Source organism: Oryzias melastigma, linkage group LG2 (genome assembly GCF_002922805.2).
Source record: "Oryzias melastigma strain HK-1 linkage group LG2, ASM292280v2, whole genome shotgun sequence".
Lineage (NCBI taxonomy): Eukaryota > Metazoa > Chordata > Actinopteri > Beloniformes > Adrianichthyidae > Oryzias > Oryzias melastigma.
Window position 1 is genome coordinate 15,497,279 of NC_050513.1, and position 16,533 is coordinate 15,513,811.

Below are 16,533 nucleotides of genomic sequence, written 5' to 3' on the forward strand. Positions count from 1 at the left end.
TACGTAAAGGAATGGTGAAGTACTAAATTGAAACACAGGAATTAGTCCCACTCAAAGTCAGCCAATTGACTAAAAAATGACACTTTTCCTAGTATTTCAGATGTACTTTACTCAAAAAGTAAACAGTAAAAATGCTTCAGATTTTCAGGAGCAGTACTCATTGAAGTACTAAGGAGGTGTGTGAAGGAATGGTGAAGTACTAAATTGAAACTGAGGAATTAGTCCCACTCAAAGTCAGCCAATTGAATAAAAAATGACACTTTTCATAGTATTTCAGATGTACTTTACTCAAAAAGTACACGGTAAAAATGCTTCAGATTTTCAGGAGTAGTACTCATTGAAGTACTAAGGAGGTCTGAACAGGAATGGTGAAGTACTAAATTGAAACTGAGGAATTAGTCCCACCCAAAGTCAGCCAATTGAATAAAAAGTTACATTTTTCAGAGTATTTCAGATGTACTTTTCTCAAAAAGTATACAGTAAAAATGCTTCAGATTTTCAGGAGTAGTATTTATTGAAGTACTAAGGAGGTCTGAACAGAAATGGTGAAGTACTAAATTGAATCTGAGGAATTAGTTCCACCCAAATTCAGCCAACTAAATAAAAAAATACACTTTTTATAGTATTTCAGATGTGATTTACTCAAAAAATATACAGTAAAAATGCTTCAGATTTTCAGGAGTAGTACTCATTGAAGTACTAAGGAGGTCTGTGGAGGAATGGTAAAGTACTAAATTGAAACACAGGAATTATTCCCACCCAAATTCAGCTAAATGATTAAAAAGTTACACTTTTCATAGTATTTCAGATGTACTTTTCTCAAAAAGTTTACAGTTAAAAAACTTCATACTTTCAGGAGTAGTACTCACTGAAGTACTAAGGAGGTTTGTAAAGGAATGGTGAAGTACTAAATTGAAACACAGGAGTTAGTCCAACCCCAAAGAAAGCCAATTGAATAAAAAATTACACTTTTCATAGTATTTCAGATGTACTTTACTCAAAAAGTATACAGTAAAAATGCTTCAGATTTTTAGGAGAAGTACTTAATGAAGTACTAAGGAGGTCGGAATAGGAATGGTGAAGTACTAAATTGAAACACAGGAATTAGCCCCACCCAAAGTCAGCCAATTGAATAAAAAGTTACACTTTTCATAGTATTTCAGATATACTTTTCTCAAAAAGTATACAGTAAAAATGCTTCATACTTTCAGGAGTAGTACTCATTGAAGTACTAAGGAGGTCTGAATAGGAATGGTGAAGTACTAAATTGAAACACCGGAATTAGCCCCACCCAAAGTCAGCCAATTGAATAAAAAGTTACACTTTTCATAGTATTTCAGATGTACTTTATTTAAAAAGTATACAGTAAAAAAGCTTTAGATTTTTAGGAGTAATACTCATTGAAGGACTAAGGAGGTCTGTGGAGGAATGGTGAAGTACTAAATTAAAACTGAGGAGTTAGTTCCACCCAAAGTCAGCCAAATGATCTAAAGATTAGACCTTATATGGCATTTTTGATGTATTTTTTCTGAAAAACTATACAATAAAATTTTTTTAGATTTTTAGGAGAAAATTTCTATTGAGGACTAAGTAGGTCTGTGACGGATTTATAATGAAATACATTGATGATTGGGATGAATTCACAGCCAGAATTAAACAATTTTATTTCACTAATACAAGAGATTTTGAGATTTTTTTTTTTTTTAAGTAATGCACAGTTTTTTTCTAATAAACATCACATACATAAAAAGTAATGTGAATGCATTTTTGAGGAGTAGAAATATAATGTTTTCTACGGAGTCTCCAGAATTTTCCAGCGAGCACGAACATGCTACCGTAAGTCTTGCATGAAACTCGCAGAAAAAATCCAATGAGGGCTGATTTGACCACGAAAAAACGAACAGCGGCTCACTTGACCGCAGTAACTTTTCAGTGTGGATTTTGAAATTTTCTTCCTTTTTTTTTGTATCCTAACCCTATCCTTGGTATGCTCCTCACACCCCACACTTGATTACACCCATGAACCTCTTTGGTCTGTATAGGGACCACAAGCCACAATTTTCTAATGTCCAGAGACAAAAAATGGTGACCACAAATGATAGAGCTTCCGACTATGAACACAGAAATAAATAAAATTGCTCAATAGACCCCAAATTAAGCAAGTTAATAATATTTTACGTCTATATGATCGTCTGTGTTTTGAGTAGGCGGTTCAAGTTTCCACGTCGCACATTAAAACATTTTGTAGGGTATTAACCCACTTTACACCATGGTTACAAAGGAAATAAATATTCAATCAGTTCTTGCTATTTTTGTGATCTTGATCACATTTTTGCAAAAAGCGGGCTATTTGATCCATGGTCCGGTCCCATATACAAATACATTTTACCTAGTAAAACATTGTGATTAATCGTGATTAATCCCAACACAAAAGTGCGATTAATCAGATTTTTTTTGTAACTGATTGACAACAGTGTTTAAAAATAAAGGTTATAAGTGTACAGTTTTGTGTGCGATTTCATATTGTGATTATTCGCAGATAATGAGTGTCGGCAAATACTGAGACTAAAAAAAGTTAATCGCGATTAATTTTTTCCAGGTTTGCGATTAATTTGTTAACTTTTTTTAATCTATTCCCTGCCCTATTTTTTTGTCTTTTTAGGTACTTTCTTTCCTATCTATGTTCTTAAAGCCATCAATTTGTCACAGGACATCATTCAAGTGATTACACAATTTTTTATAGTTTTTAGTCAATCTTTCAATTTATGTTATTACATGCTTTATGTCTGCTGAGTAGAGTTTCTTGTTCTGTATTAAGGGCTTGAACCTGTGGGCACTCCTTACTGCACTCAATAATATTATTTGTAACAATGTGACGTCTGGGACTCTGATTTGCAACAACGAATGCTACAAATTTAATCAAGTTTCCTCAATGTTTAGGTTTTGGTGACATAATTTATCTTGTACTTTTCATGAATCTATGAAATGAATCCAAAGTCATAAAAAAGCTGCTGTTGGCTCACAGATGTCCGCTAAGTCCACTGTACCATATTCAAAATGGGAGAAAAACAACAGTTGAAAACTTTAGGAACAAATTCTGACGCAAACTCTAATGTCCCATTTAAAAGTTTAAAAGTATGTTTTAAAAGCCTCCAAAAAGAAACTAAATCTATTGTATGGTCTCTAGAATCAAGTACTTCTCACCAGTTCTTATTATTTCAGTTATGATCAATGGTTCTTTTCTTAAATTTAATCTTGCAGTGCTTTCTACCCTTCAGTTGTAATGAAGAAACATCCGTAGACGAGGATGTTACAGCTCAGAAGGACTTTAGCTCTTCTAAGAGGTGAAACTGGAAACCAGCGGGCTCGGACCGGCTCCACCTTCCCCTTTCTTAATTCAACTGATGCCAGTTCTGGACTAGTCCTCCAGTCTCAGTCCACTGATGTGTACCAGAACTTAGCTTTGGAGGACTGGATTGATGCCCATGTGGACCTACAGCAGCGCGGCATCCTGTTACTGTGGAGGAACCGGCCGGCTGTGGTCATTGGACGCCACCAGAACCCGTGGAGCGAGTGCAACCTCCCGGCAATGAGGGAAATGGGAATCGCTTTGGCCCGCCGGCGGAGTGGGGGTGGCACGGTCTTCCACGACCACGGGAACCTGAACATGACTTTCTTTGCTTCCAAGAAGGCGTACGACCGCAAGAGGAACCTGAAGGTGGTGACCGAGGCTTTGAGACGGCTGCGGCCAAACCTGGACATCCAGGCCACTGATAGATTTGATATTTTATTGAAAGGACACTACAAGATTTCGGGTAATTTTTTTTCTTTACAAAATTCTTTCTGTCGTCATGATAGTATGATGTCAATACATGTAAGTTTTTCATCACCGGTGACAGTAAATTAACTGTAACCGGTCCATATCCCTAACCGTAACCCTTACCCCATCTTTAACCTGTCCATAACCCTAACTGTAACCCTTACCCTGTCTGCAACCGGTCCATAACTGTAACTCTTACCCTATCTGTAACTTGTCCATAACCCTAACTATGACCCTTACCCTATCTGTAACCGGTCCATATCCCTAACCGTAACCCTTACCCTATCTGCAACCGGTCCATAACTGTAACTCTTACCCTATCTGTAACCGGTCCATATCCCTAACCGTAACCCTTACCCTATCTGTAACCGGTCCATAACTGTAACTCTTACCCTATCTGTAACCGGTCCATAGCCCTAACCGTAACTCTTACCCTATCTGTAATCGGTCCATAACCCTAACTGTAACTCTTACCCTATCTGTAACCGGTCCATAACTGTAACTTTTACCCAATCTGTAATCGGTCCATAACCCTAACTGTAACCCTTACCCTATCTGTAACCGGTCCATAACTGTAACTCTTACCCTATCTGTAATCGGTCCATAACCCTAACTGTAACCCTTACCCTATCTGTAGCTTGTCTGTAACCCTATGTTGAAATTAGCTGGGTACGTTAATTGCATTAGCAGTCACAGAGTTACGACAGCAAAATAACGCACTCTTTAAACTAGCATAACTTCTCGACTATTCATTTTGATCACGGATAGCTTATGCTGATCTCGTCAATACGGTAAATTGTTGCAAATTAGCGCTGAACTACTCTTCTCAGCCTCATAATTTGTTGGATTTATGTTAATTGCATAAACGGTTGTGGTAATTCAAAGAATGTCAACATTAGAGCTAAAGCTCTGGTGTTTAAACGTTTTGATCATTTGCATTAGGGTTGTTATACATCACTGATGAGGCTCACAAAGGGAGTTTTTTTAAGGAGTTCTGTCCTGGTTTGCATTTTACTGACTGTGGCCGCTCACAGGTACTGCATCCAGACTCAGTAGGAAGTCCTCCTACCACCACTGCACCCTCCTCTACTCTGCCGATCGCTCCGCCCTCTCCACGGTGCTCCGCCCTTCGTGTCCCGGCATCCAAAGTAACGCCACACCAAGCGTCCCGTCACCTGTCGCCAACCTGATAGACCATGCACCTTCTCTGGCTTTAGAGGAGCTCCTGGAAGCACTAGTGCAGCAGTACAACACAGGTGCTGGACCTATACTACTTTGAGAAAGTGTTTTTGATTTGTGGTTTCATTTCTCTTCTTCTGGCTGTCAGAGTTCGGCTTCAGCTCGGCGTGCACTCTTGTCGACCCGTCCGACGAGTCCGCGTTCCCCGGCGTGGGCACCATGGCGACAGAGCTGCGAAGCTGGGACTGGACGTTCGGCAGGACGCCTAAATTCAGAGTGGAAACGCTGCTGGAGCTGAGGGATGAGCAGCCGCCCGCCCGCTGCTCCGCTCAGCTGCAGGTGGAGGTGAAGGCCGGACAGGTGGAGAGCTGCAGGTTGGACGTCCCTGCCAGCTGGATTCCCCTGCGGCTCAGCGGGCAGCTGAGCGACGTGCTGGTCGGGGAGAGGTTCTGTCCGCACAGAGCGGCCGCCGCTGTCGCCGCCATGCTGCGTTCTGAGAGAGGGCAGTTTCACAGCAGACTGCACAACCTGTGTGAGGCTGTGCTGGCTGTGATGGGTTGAGAGCACTCCCTACAGGAAGCTGGAGGAACTGCAGCCCCACCAGCAAGATGTTAGATCTGAATCTGACTGAGAATTAAATACCATCATGTTCTGAGTTTGTGTTTTTTCTGAAATATATTTAGAATAATTCTTTATATATACATATTTACTAGATTCATTTTATAAACAATTCGATTCATATTAGTGGTTGATGATACAATTCAAAGTCGATATTGGTTTATTTTGAACAATCCGATTCAGTGACCTAAAATAGATATAGAATATCTTTAACAAGGAAGAACTGTTGCTCTTAATAGAGATTCAATACAAAAACAATTAGTCCTCATTTTACATAAATATTTCCAATAGTTTCACTTAAAAAAATCATCAAAACAGCTTTTAATTGATTTATTTTTTATGATTTCCTGTTCAAAATTTAAGAAAAAATATTTTTCTGAAGACATTTTTTTGTTTTTATTTCTTAAAGTTAGTTCTTCATTCCTTAAAAACAGGTAAATACAACAGGAATTTTATTGTTGATAACCTAGTAAATGACTAATAATGACTTTTTCCAGAAAATTGGGTTTTAAAAAAAGCCAAAAAAATTAGATGCATGAAAGCAGAATCTGAATTTATTGGTTCACTGCATGTATTTTAATGGGCTTCATTTAATGTTTACTCTTTATAAAATATATATTTTAAGTTTAAGTCTCTTAGAGTGGCCCTTCAGGGCCACCGTAGATCCCGCTCATGACCTAGACATTTTTTTAATAAGATTAATTTTAAAAAGGGTTTTCTCTTTTTTAATTTTTTACTAACAAGACAAGAGACATTTCTTTTCAATTATTATATAAATATTTGATCTTCAATAGATTTTAAAACAATATCGACACCAGCTATTCTTCATGTCATCTTTAGACTCTAACACATTTATTTTAGATTGGTGAAATAAATATATTTTTTCATAATTTTTCTTTTTGTAATGAGCAGATTATTTTTGGACTCTTTGAAGAAATTTAAACCAACAAACTATTTGCCTGATTTAAATTTCCTTCTTGCCAAATGTTATATACATTAATGTAAAAATAGCCTTCTTTGCCTTTTGTGAAATAAAAAATACAATGAACCTCTCAAAATTAAAAAAAATAATAAATCGAAAGGTATAAAAAAAGATTTTTTTCAAATGCAATTGAAATTACTGTTTTTTGTAAGTTTTGCTTATTACGCTTTCTTTAAAATATATTTATGTGTCAAATGTCATTTTAAAAATTTCTCTTGCTCTAATAAAGGTTAATAAAATCATTTACAAAGTCTTAAGCTGTGCGCACGCGCAAACTTTCAGCAGGGACCATGCGCACGAGGAACAAGAGAAATAGAGAGGTATCACTTTGACATATTTTTATGCGTTAACTCTGCATCTTCCTTAAATGTAATTTTTGACTAAATTTCACATATTTGTATTATTTGTAATAAAAACGGTTAATTATGATTACTTTTTTGAATGTATTTTTCTATTTCTTATTTTCACAAAAACTAATAATAATTTTAGTTTGTTCAACAGAGGAGAGCATCTTTACCAAACACTGCTAATACACGATCTTTGTCGGACGTGAAGCGTCGTGTGCCAGCCAGCGCTGAGCGAAGTTCCAATAGAGCCGAGGTGGCACGATGGGGAAGAAACAGAAGAAAGCCGGCGAAGACAGGTAACGAAACCACGGCCGGCCGCCAAAGAACAGGTGTTCGCGCCGGCGCGGAGGCACGGGGGCTCCCGGAAAACGTCCAAACGGCCGAAACAGCCCCGTGTTTTGTAGCTTGCACTGCTAGCTTAGCGACCGCCTGAGCTAGCAGATGCTAACCACGAGTCGTACTTGTGTGAGGTGTGAGCGCAGGTGATGCTTTAAAGAGAAGCCGAACGGCTTATGCGGGGCTGAACACGCGATACGGGGCCTCCTGTCGGCTCAGCCGAGTTAACGTTAAGTCCGTGGCGTGCTCCCGCGGACACCTTCAGGCTCACGGGTGCTAATTTCGCCCAAAATAAGTGCCTAAAGCGTAGCAGTTAGCCACATTCGCCCTCTCGGAGCCGGCTGTTACTGCGCTGCTCTCTTCAAGTCCTAAAAGAAAACTAGTTTTATTCTCTGGAAAACTTTTTTATAAATTAATCTCCAGTCATTTTTTTAAGAAAAAGTTTGAATTTTCCTGCTTTTATAAAGCTTAAAACGAGGCTAAAACAGATAGATGTGAACGCAGCTGCTAGCTAGTTGGTCACTGGTTTTTGACCCATCACAGGGGCGTGATGACGTCACGGCTCACCTGCCAGATCAGACCTGACTCACCTGAGCTATTAAAGTGATGTTGTTGAGTGATATGTTTCCTCCACGTTAGATTTTAGTCTACTGCAGTTTAAAAAAAAAAAAAAAAAAAAACTATTTCTACATATTATGAAACGTTTTTGAAGAATATAGTAATAAATGTAAAAATAAACAAAACAAATTCTGTTAAAAATCTTTATTGATCCTTTATTGTGATTATTTACATCATATATGTTATTTACACAATTTATTGCATTTGCTTTCAGAGAAATACTCAGATTTCATAAGTTAGTTGACCTTTTTGGGGGGAATTTTCTTAATTTCTATTTATTTATGAATATATATATCTTAAATTTTCTTATGTAAACCTCCAGTTGGCTTTGTTTCCTCCTCCAGATTTATCCTCCACAAGTTTTTATCCCAAAAAGAAGAAGAAAAAAATAATAATTTTGGTTGTTTGCGTTTGACAACAGACGATTTTAAACATTTCAGCAGCAACTTTGTTCTTGTTTTTACTTAATTCAAATCCACTGTTTAGTCAAACAGAATAATTGATCCATAACAGGGCGATTGATTTGTCACCATAGCGAAACAAAAACGGCAGATAATTGGAGTTTTATAAGAAGAAATAGGAAAAGTAGCATTTTTTTGTTTAAATAAATTGAAATAAAACCAAAAAGAAAAGATATCTGTGTTGCTCTACAATTAAAAAAATATATTTCTAATTCGTGCTCCTCAGATTATTTGGATGCTGCATTAAGAACCTAAAGGGGACTTTTAATTTGAAAGGATAGTAGATTGCCTGGCTTTCATTGATGCTCATAGTCCAGATTTTGCTCTTAAAAAAGAAGCATTTTGTGTTATTTGCTTTATTTATTGTTGTTGGCTTTTTGTTGATCATTTCAGTTTGTTCTTCTCTGCTTCTATAATCCAGTTGTGTGCATTTATAGACATTTCTGTTCAGTAGATTGTTCCTTTTTGTTAAAAAGTGTAAATCTGTCATCCTAACACAACCCTCCACTGACTGTAGTGTGTCATGAATCCGTTAAAGCTTCGGGTTTAGAGTTTTTTTGTGTGTGATGTGAGTCTTCTGGCAGACAATAGAAAGTATCGAGTCAGCAGCGTGCTGCTCTGACACAAAGAAACACCTTGACTGACTGACTGACTGACCGGCCGCTGGCTCGTGATCATGTGACCTGTTTAGTGCCAAAGATGACGGCGTGGACATCGACGCTTTGGCGGCAGAAATCGAGGGAGCCGGAGCTGCGAAGGAGCAGAAAGGGAAGAAGAAGAAGAAAGCGGCCAAGAAGGACGACTTTGAGTACGCCACCGAGCCGTCTCCCGATTGGTTTGGGCGCTCCTGGGAGGTTTTGTGACTCTGTTTGTGGTTCTCCTGCAGCGAGGACGACATCCTGAAGGAGCTGGAGGAGCTCTCTTTGGAAACGCACGGAGGAAAGGTCAGGAGGAGCGCTTATAAAAGATGGTTTTTAGCTCCACCTAAATCTAAACTTCTGGTTGTGTGTGCGCAGAAAACCGACGCCACAGAAGAGGTGGAGGTGGAGCCTCCCAGACCAGAGAAGAAGAAAACCAGGAAGGGCAAGAAGGGAGGAGGCAGCCCCGAGGATGAGGAGGCTGATGAAGCCAACGAGGAGAAGAACGAGGAGGACAAAAAGGTCAGCGCATCCATTCCTTTCGTTATTTGATGTCTGATCCCAGAAATTTTAAAAATACTTTAAGATTTAAATATTTTATCGTAGAAATCGCACAAACTGCAGAGACGTTTTTTTCTGTTGTGCTTGGCTTCTGAGGATCTCCTCTCTGCTCCTCCAGGCTCCTCCTACCGCTCCTCCAGACGACTCAGACGACGACAGCAGCTCCCGCCTCAAGACGAAAGGAGCAAAGAAAGGAGCCAAGAAAGCCTCGGTGTCCGACGAGGAGGACCACGCCGAGGACCGGGACGCCAAGAAAGGAGCTCCGAAGGAGGACGAGTCCGAGGAGGACGAGGAGTTCGCCTCCAAAAGGGACAAGAAGAAGAAGAACAAAGGGAAGGCGGCAAAGGCCGACAGCGAGGACGAGGAGGAGCAGGACGAGGAGGCGGGGGGCTTCAAGATGAAGACGGCGGCGCAGAAGAAGGCGGAGAAGAAAGAGAGGGACAAGAAAAAGAAGGAGGAGGAGAGGATGAAGCTGAAGAAGCAGAAGGAGAAAGACGTGGAGGCCAAAAAGGAGCCGGAGAAGAAGCCCGCGGAGGCCACGCCTCCTCAGGCGACAGCGGAAGCTGTGGCAGAGGAGGCGGAGGGGGCGGAGCCAGGAGCAGAAGGTGTGACATCATCAGATCATCTTTACGTGTTTCAGAAAACATGGATCCGTTTAACCTTATCTTCTTGGAGCAGATGAGGGCGAGGGAGAGAAGAAAAAGAAGGACAAGAAGAAGAAGAAGGGAGAAAAGGAGGAGGAGAAGAAGAAGAAGGGGCCCAGCAAGGCCACGGTGAAGGCCATGCAGGAGCATCTGGCCAAGATGAAGGAGGTGAGCCCTCTGAACCTGAATCTGGAGGTTTACCTCCAAGAACTCCTGCTGACCGATCTGTTGTAGGAGGAGGAGCGCCTGAAAAGAGAGGAAGAGGAGCGGCAGAAGAGGCTGGAGGAGCTGGAGAGGCAACGGCAGGAGCAGGTGAGGCAAAACAATAAAGGAACCTCCACTTCTTCTTCTTCTTTTTGAACGTCGCTGAGCGGAGGTTTGCTTCTCCAGGAGCGCCTGGAGCAGGAGAGGAAAGAGAAGAAGAAGCAGAAGGAGAAGGAGAGGAAGGAGCGGCTGAAGAAGGAGGGCAAGCTGCTGACCAAGTCCCAGAAGGAGGCCAAGCTGCGGGCGGAGGCCATGCTGTCCATGCTGCAGGCTCAGGGTGTGTAGAGGGAGGGGCTCACTCTGCTGGGCCCCGCCCCTCTGGTTCTGAAGGTGTCTGGTTTGTGAGCGCAGGTGTGGAAGTGCCATCCAAAGACACGGTGCCGAAGAAGAAACCCGTCTACGGAGACAAGAGGAGGAAGAAGCCCAACACCCAGATTTCTCCTGAAGGTGGAGCTCCGCCCCCTACACCTCCGCTAGCTAACCCGGTAAGAGCGTCTACTAAAATGTTTTAATCTCTCAGAGACATCCGCCGTGACGTCACCAACATCGGAGACCCCAGAGCCCATCGCTATGGAAACGGAGGCCGAGACGCCGGCTCCACAGCCAGGTGAGGGTTCACCGTGGAAAGGAGGGGGAGGGGTGAAAGGTCAAACGGCAGCGTTAAAAACGTGTTCTGGTTCTGCAGAGGCGAAGCCTGAACCCGTCGTAGACAACTGGGAGAAATTCGCCAGCGACGAAGAAAAAGGTAAGAAGGAGCAGACAACTCCATCTTTGAAGTGAGAAGTATGGGGTCAGGTTGGTGTCAAAATGAAGCGTACGCTCACAGACACAGTAGTGCTCACTTTGACAAAAAGAATCAAGTATGAAACAGTTGGTTTCATGTTTGGATAATAACTTTCTTTTTTCTTTGTTTTGATAATAAATTTGTTTTAAATATAACTTCTTTTTGTTTTGAATACGACTTTTGAATTCAACTTAAATACTACTTTTTTATATTTATTATAACTGTTTTTTTAATTCGGGTAAGAATTTTCTTTGTTTTTTATTACAAATTCTATTTGTTTAAAGACATTTAATTGTCGTGACCTTTCTTTGGACTTAATATGACCTTTTTATTGCCACTTTTTCGTTTTGAACACGACTTGTCTTTGTTCTCTCGTCAAAAATAGACTTTTTTTTGTTTTTGTTTTTATCATGTCTTTTCTTTTCTTTGATTACACCTTTTCAGTTTTAATTACGAATTTTCTTTTTTTATTGCGACTCATGTGTTTTGATTATCACTTTTATTGTTTGTACTTAAACTTTTCTTTGTATTAAAACAAATTCTCTTTTTTCATTACCACCTTTCTTGTTTTTATTATGACTATTCTTTATTTTGAATATAACTTTTCTTTGTTTTAATTATAGCTTTTATTTGTTGTGATTACTATTTGTCTTTGTTTTTAATTCAACTTTTCTTTGTGTTAAATATAACATATTTTCATTACGACTTTTTTGTTTTCTACTACAACTTTTTTTGTTTCAATTATAACTTCTCCTTCTATTGACTACAACTTTTCTTTGTTTTAATTATCACTTTTCTTTGTTTTTACTATCACTTTTCTTTATTTCGATTACTGCTTTTCTTTGTATTATTTTTTTTTGTTTTGATTGCGACTTTTGTTTGGATCGCAACTTTTCTTTGTTTTGAATTCAGTTTTTATTTAAAACCATCGATATGGTTGGCTGCCAGTTACAATAGTTCCGTGTTAGCTTACTTGTTTTTGTGTTTGACATTTTTTGACTTTTTTCCACCATCTCTGGGTCTAAAAAAATTCTGCGGCTGCAGGGTTTACACAGTCAGCTGTTGTCGCTTGGCAACAGCAAAATGTGTTTAAATCTTTTCTTTTTTTTTAACAGAATCGTGTTAACAAGTTATTTTTCTCGTTGTTGGATCGATAAAAGTTCAATTCTATTCTTTTTTTAGTGAAACAAATAAGACTGAATACACATGCACGCTTTGTTAAATTGATGTTTTATGACTCGATATTTCTGTAAACCCATCATTTAACAATAATGTAACAGGAAAGATTTGTACTCGAAACAGAGAAAAGTCGTATTCAAAGCAAACATGTTAAACTAAATGTTGTTTTCATATTTTTTTCTGCACAAAGCTTTAATGTGTTCGTTACTTTGTCCATGAGCACATCTTTCATTTTAATACTTATCTTGCCACCTAAAAAAGAATCATGTCCCACAACAGTGGCGAAGCAGACGGTCAGCATCTTTTGCAGTGATAAAATATGTTTGCTTTTGTTTACAAACAAACAGACAGACACAGAAGGAGCAGACGGGAACCAGGTACAGACTCCCCTTCAGGAATCTGTGTGCTTTTATTGTGAAAGTTTGCTCGATTTAGCACTGACTTGGCAGTAACTGCTTTGATATTTGGTTTTTAGTTTTTCTTTCTGTAGTTTAGAAAAAAAATGTTTAGAAAAACTTTGATTCTAGAAATTATTTTGAGCTTGTAGATGTTTTAGTTTTTGACTCCTCCCCCTTTTTAGTCAATTTCCCCAAACCGTTTGTCTTCTATTATAGCTTATTTAGTAATAATATTTAGATTGTAGACCGCTGTGCTGTTATACTTTAGTGTCTTATTTATTAATAGCAATACAATTTTTAAATTTAGATTTTTCACATTTTTTTACATTCTCTGTAAAAGTTTCTCATAGTGGTAAACATTATTATTGACATTTCCATAAATAAACCAGTCACACTCACACATTTTTAGATGCACTCGACTTGTTAAGTCTTTAAATAATCTCAGTAAGTGCTGAATATTATTTTGTTTTTCATATTTTTTTTGCAGCTAACAGCTTCAGGTTTTTGCATGCTGCAGGTTTTTTGTGCATCGTGACAAACTAACTTTGCAGAGATTCACTCTACTGCACAGTTTCAAGCCCTGATTCTTCCTGAACAACTGTTAATAAACTAATAAAGTGAAGTTCTGACGTAAACAAATGATTCAGATGCTGCATTTCATAAAACCACTAAAAACGAATTCTTTGAAGTTTGTGTTGTTTCTTAGATAAACTCTAAACTCATCTTTTGTCAGACTTAAAGAAGGTCCACATAGAGGTGAAGGAGGAGACGACTGCACCTCCTCAGCCTGCTGCCAGCGAGGAGGAGGAGGACGACGAAGAGGAGGATGAGGAGGACAACGAGGAGGAGGAGAGCGAAGACGACGTGGAGGTGGAGAAAGAGGCGGCGCCGGCCAGTCAGGGGAAGAAGAAGGCGGTCAGCGAGGACGAGAGCAGCGAGAGCGAGGAGGACGACGGCAGGACGAAGGAGGAGCGCCTCTACGACCGAGCCAAAAGGAGGATCGAGGTGAGGCGCAGGAACCGAGGGGGAAGAAGAGAGCCTTCTCCTCGCTTTCTAAACGATGTTTGCTTGTAGAAACGAAGAGCCGAGAACTTGAAGAACACCGACCCGGAGCGTCTGAGAGCGCCGGTGGTTTGCGTGCTCGGACACGTGGACACGGGAAAGACCAAGATCCTCGACAAGGTACTGGTGTTTTTGCCATTGTGTGTCTCAAAGTTCAGATATTTGCAGCATGTAAGAATTTTTGAAATGTCGCGCTGCTCAAAACACGCTGTGGGACCTTTGGTCACACCTGTACACGTCGTAACTAGGTGTGTAGGGGGAAATGATTCACTTATGTATCGCGATATTTCATTTGGCAATACTACTATCAATTTAAACTGTTGACAAGACACATTCATTCTTTTAGTTTTTTTCTTATATTAAAAAATATTTAGTTAAATCAGACAATATTGACTGTTCCCTTTAAGGGCAAATATTTCTTAATTTACCAAAATAAAAGCAGCATGAACGTGTCTGTATATTTCTGCAGCTACACTTCTTAGCATTGTGATCATTAAATAAAATATATTTTTACAATTTTATTACCATGGAAGGTGCATCAATATTTTCGTAGAGCTTTTTTCCTGATACTCTATAAAGAAAATCGTGAAAAAATGTTCTGGTAAAGTCTTTGGATATATTGCGATATGCATCATATCGCAATATGTAATGTATTGTGAGATGTGTATCGCGATATATATATATATATTGTATTGTGAGATGTGTATCGCGATATATATATATATATATATATATATATATATATATATATATATGTGTGTGTGTGTATCATATCATGAGATGCGTATCGGGATATGCATCATATTATGAGATGGTATCGTGATATGTATCATATCATGAGATGGTATCGCGACATGTATCATATCATGAGATGGTATCGCGACATGTATCATATCATGAGATGGTATCGCGATATGTATCATATCATGAGATGGTATCGCGATATGTATCATATCATGAGATGCGTATCGCGATATGTATCATATCATGAGATCCGTATCGCGATATGTATCGTATCATGAGATGCGTATCGCGATATGTATCGTATCATGAGATGCGTATCGCGATATGTATCGTATCATGAGATGCGTATCGCGAAATGTATGGTATCATGAGATGCGTATCGCGATATGTATCGTATCATGTGATGCGTATCGCGATATGTATCGTATCATGAGATGCGTATCGCGGTATGTATTGTATCATGAGATGCATATCGTGGTATGTATCGTATCATGAGATGCGCATCGCGATATGTATCGTATCATGAGATGCGTATCGCGATATGTATCGTATCATGAGATGCGTATCGCGATATGCATTTCTATATAAATCATCAGACTCCTGCCAATACACTCCCCTAGTCGTAACATGTAACCTGGACGCTCCTTGACATGTGAATCACGTTAACTCAAATCTAATTTTCCCAGAGGTCAATTTCATGTCAACTCAACTAGTCAGAAAGTCAGATTTGTTAGTGACGCGTTGATGCTGTAATCAGCGTTTGGAGTCCAAAACCAACACGGAGGAGAATCTGAGGGTTCTTTTTTGCTGTGGATACAAATTTGCAGCTTGATTCACGTTTAGTAGCATGAGACTTTTTGCACGACTTTTATGAACTGCTTGCATAGATTAGCATTTTGAGTGAATCGGTCTTTAGATTTAGTATTTCACTGACTTGTTTGTTTGTGTGCAGCTTCGACACACCCACGTTCAGGACGGTGAAGCCGGAGGAATCACTCAGCAGATCGGAGCCACAAACGTGCCAAAGGAAACAATAGAGGAACAAACAAAGATGGTTAAAAATGTGCGACATCCCACTCTGATTTTTTATTTATTTTTTTGTTGTTGATGTTTTCTTAACCTGAACTTCTTCGTTCAGTTTGACAGAGAAAGCATCAGGATTCCCGGCATGCTAATCATAGACACACCTGGACACGAATCCTTCAGGTAAACATCCGTCTTAGTTTGTTGACCCGTCTGTCTGCCGACACCACTAACTATCCGTCTGTGTCTGCAGTAACCTGAGGAACAGAGGGAGCTCTCTTTGTGACATCGCCATCCTGGTGGTGGACATCATGCACGGCCTGGAGCCTCAGACGCTGGAGTCCATCAACCTGCTGAAGGAGAAGAAGTGTCCCTTCATCGTCGCTCTCAACAAGGTGATCCGTCCGCTCGGCGCCGCTTTTCCCTCCCCTCTGCTTTGTCTGACGATTCTGCTTTTCCGTCGTCAGATCGACCGGTTGTACGACTGGAAGAAGAGTCCGGAAACAGACGTGGTGGCCACGCTGAAGAAGCAGAAGAAGAACACCAAGGACGAGTTTGACGAGAGAACCAAGGCCATCATCGTGGAGTTTGCTCAGCAGGTGCCCCCTCCTCTCGTTCGGTCGTGCCACTTCCTGCCGATCCGTTTTCCTCTGAAGTTTGAGCCTCTCTCGTCGCCGTTCCTCAGGGTCTCAACGCCGCCTTGTTCTACGAGAACAAGGACCACCGGACGTTCGTGTCGCTGGTTCCCACCTCGGCCCACAGCGGCGACGGGATGGGAAACCTCATCGCGCTGCTGGTGGAGCTCACGCAGACCATGCTAGCACGCCGGCTAGCGCACTGCGACGAGCTGCGTGCTCAAGTCATGGAGGTGAGCG

The 16,533-nt window shown here is 40.2% G+C and overlaps 2 protein-coding genes across 4 annotated transcripts in view; both read left to right on the top strand.

The window, feature by feature from the left end:
- Positions 1-5,654, top strand: part of lipt1 (lipoyltransferase 1) — an 8,558-nt gene extending 2,904 nt beyond the window's left edge. For 2 of the 3 annotated variants that reach the window (XM_024289184.2, XM_024289185.2), the window contains exons 2-4: positions 3,279-3,815; positions 4,855-5,076; positions 5,148-5,654. In XM_024289184.2, coding sequence (XP_024144952.1) covers positions 3,308-3,815; positions 4,855-5,076; positions 5,148-5,560 — 1,143 coding nt within the window. In that variant the 5' untranslated portion in view covers positions 3,279-3,307 and the 3' untranslated portion in view covers positions 5,561-5,654. Of the gene's footprint in view, positions 1-3,261; positions 3,816-4,854; positions 5,077-5,147 lie in introns of all 3 variants that reach the window. The other variant, XM_024289183.2, reaches the window with a different exon arrangement.
- A 1,431-nt stretch (positions 5,655-7,085) lies between these two features.
- Positions 7,086-16,533, top strand: part of eif5b (eukaryotic translation initiation factor 5B) — a 17,322-nt gene continuing 7,874 nt past the window's right edge. The window contains exons 1-18 of the mRNA XM_024289063.1: positions 7,086-7,242; positions 9,053-9,169; positions 9,248-9,305; positions 9,378-9,521; positions 9,679-10,165; positions 10,239-10,372; positions 10,439-10,516; positions 10,595-10,745; positions 10,820-10,915; positions 10,989-11,075; positions 11,154-11,213; positions 13,563-13,834; positions 13,904-14,011; positions 15,588-15,698; positions 15,774-15,841; positions 15,912-16,053; positions 16,126-16,257; positions 16,344-16,526. Coding sequence (XP_024144831.1) covers positions 7,208-7,242; positions 9,053-9,169; positions 9,248-9,305; positions 9,378-9,521; positions 9,679-10,165; positions 10,239-10,372; positions 10,439-10,516; positions 10,595-10,745; positions 10,820-10,915; positions 10,989-11,075; positions 11,154-11,213; positions 13,563-13,834; positions 13,904-14,011; positions 15,588-15,698; positions 15,774-15,841; positions 15,912-16,053; positions 16,126-16,257; positions 16,344-16,526 — 2,463 coding nt within the window. The 5' untranslated portion in view covers positions 7,086-7,207. The remainder of the gene's footprint in view (positions 7,243-9,052; positions 9,170-9,247; positions 9,306-9,377; positions 9,522-9,678; positions 10,166-10,238; positions 10,373-10,438; positions 10,517-10,594; positions 10,746-10,819; positions 10,916-10,988; positions 11,076-11,153; positions 11,214-13,562; positions 13,835-13,903; positions 14,012-15,587; positions 15,699-15,773; positions 15,842-15,911; positions 16,054-16,125; positions 16,258-16,343; positions 16,527-16,533) is intronic.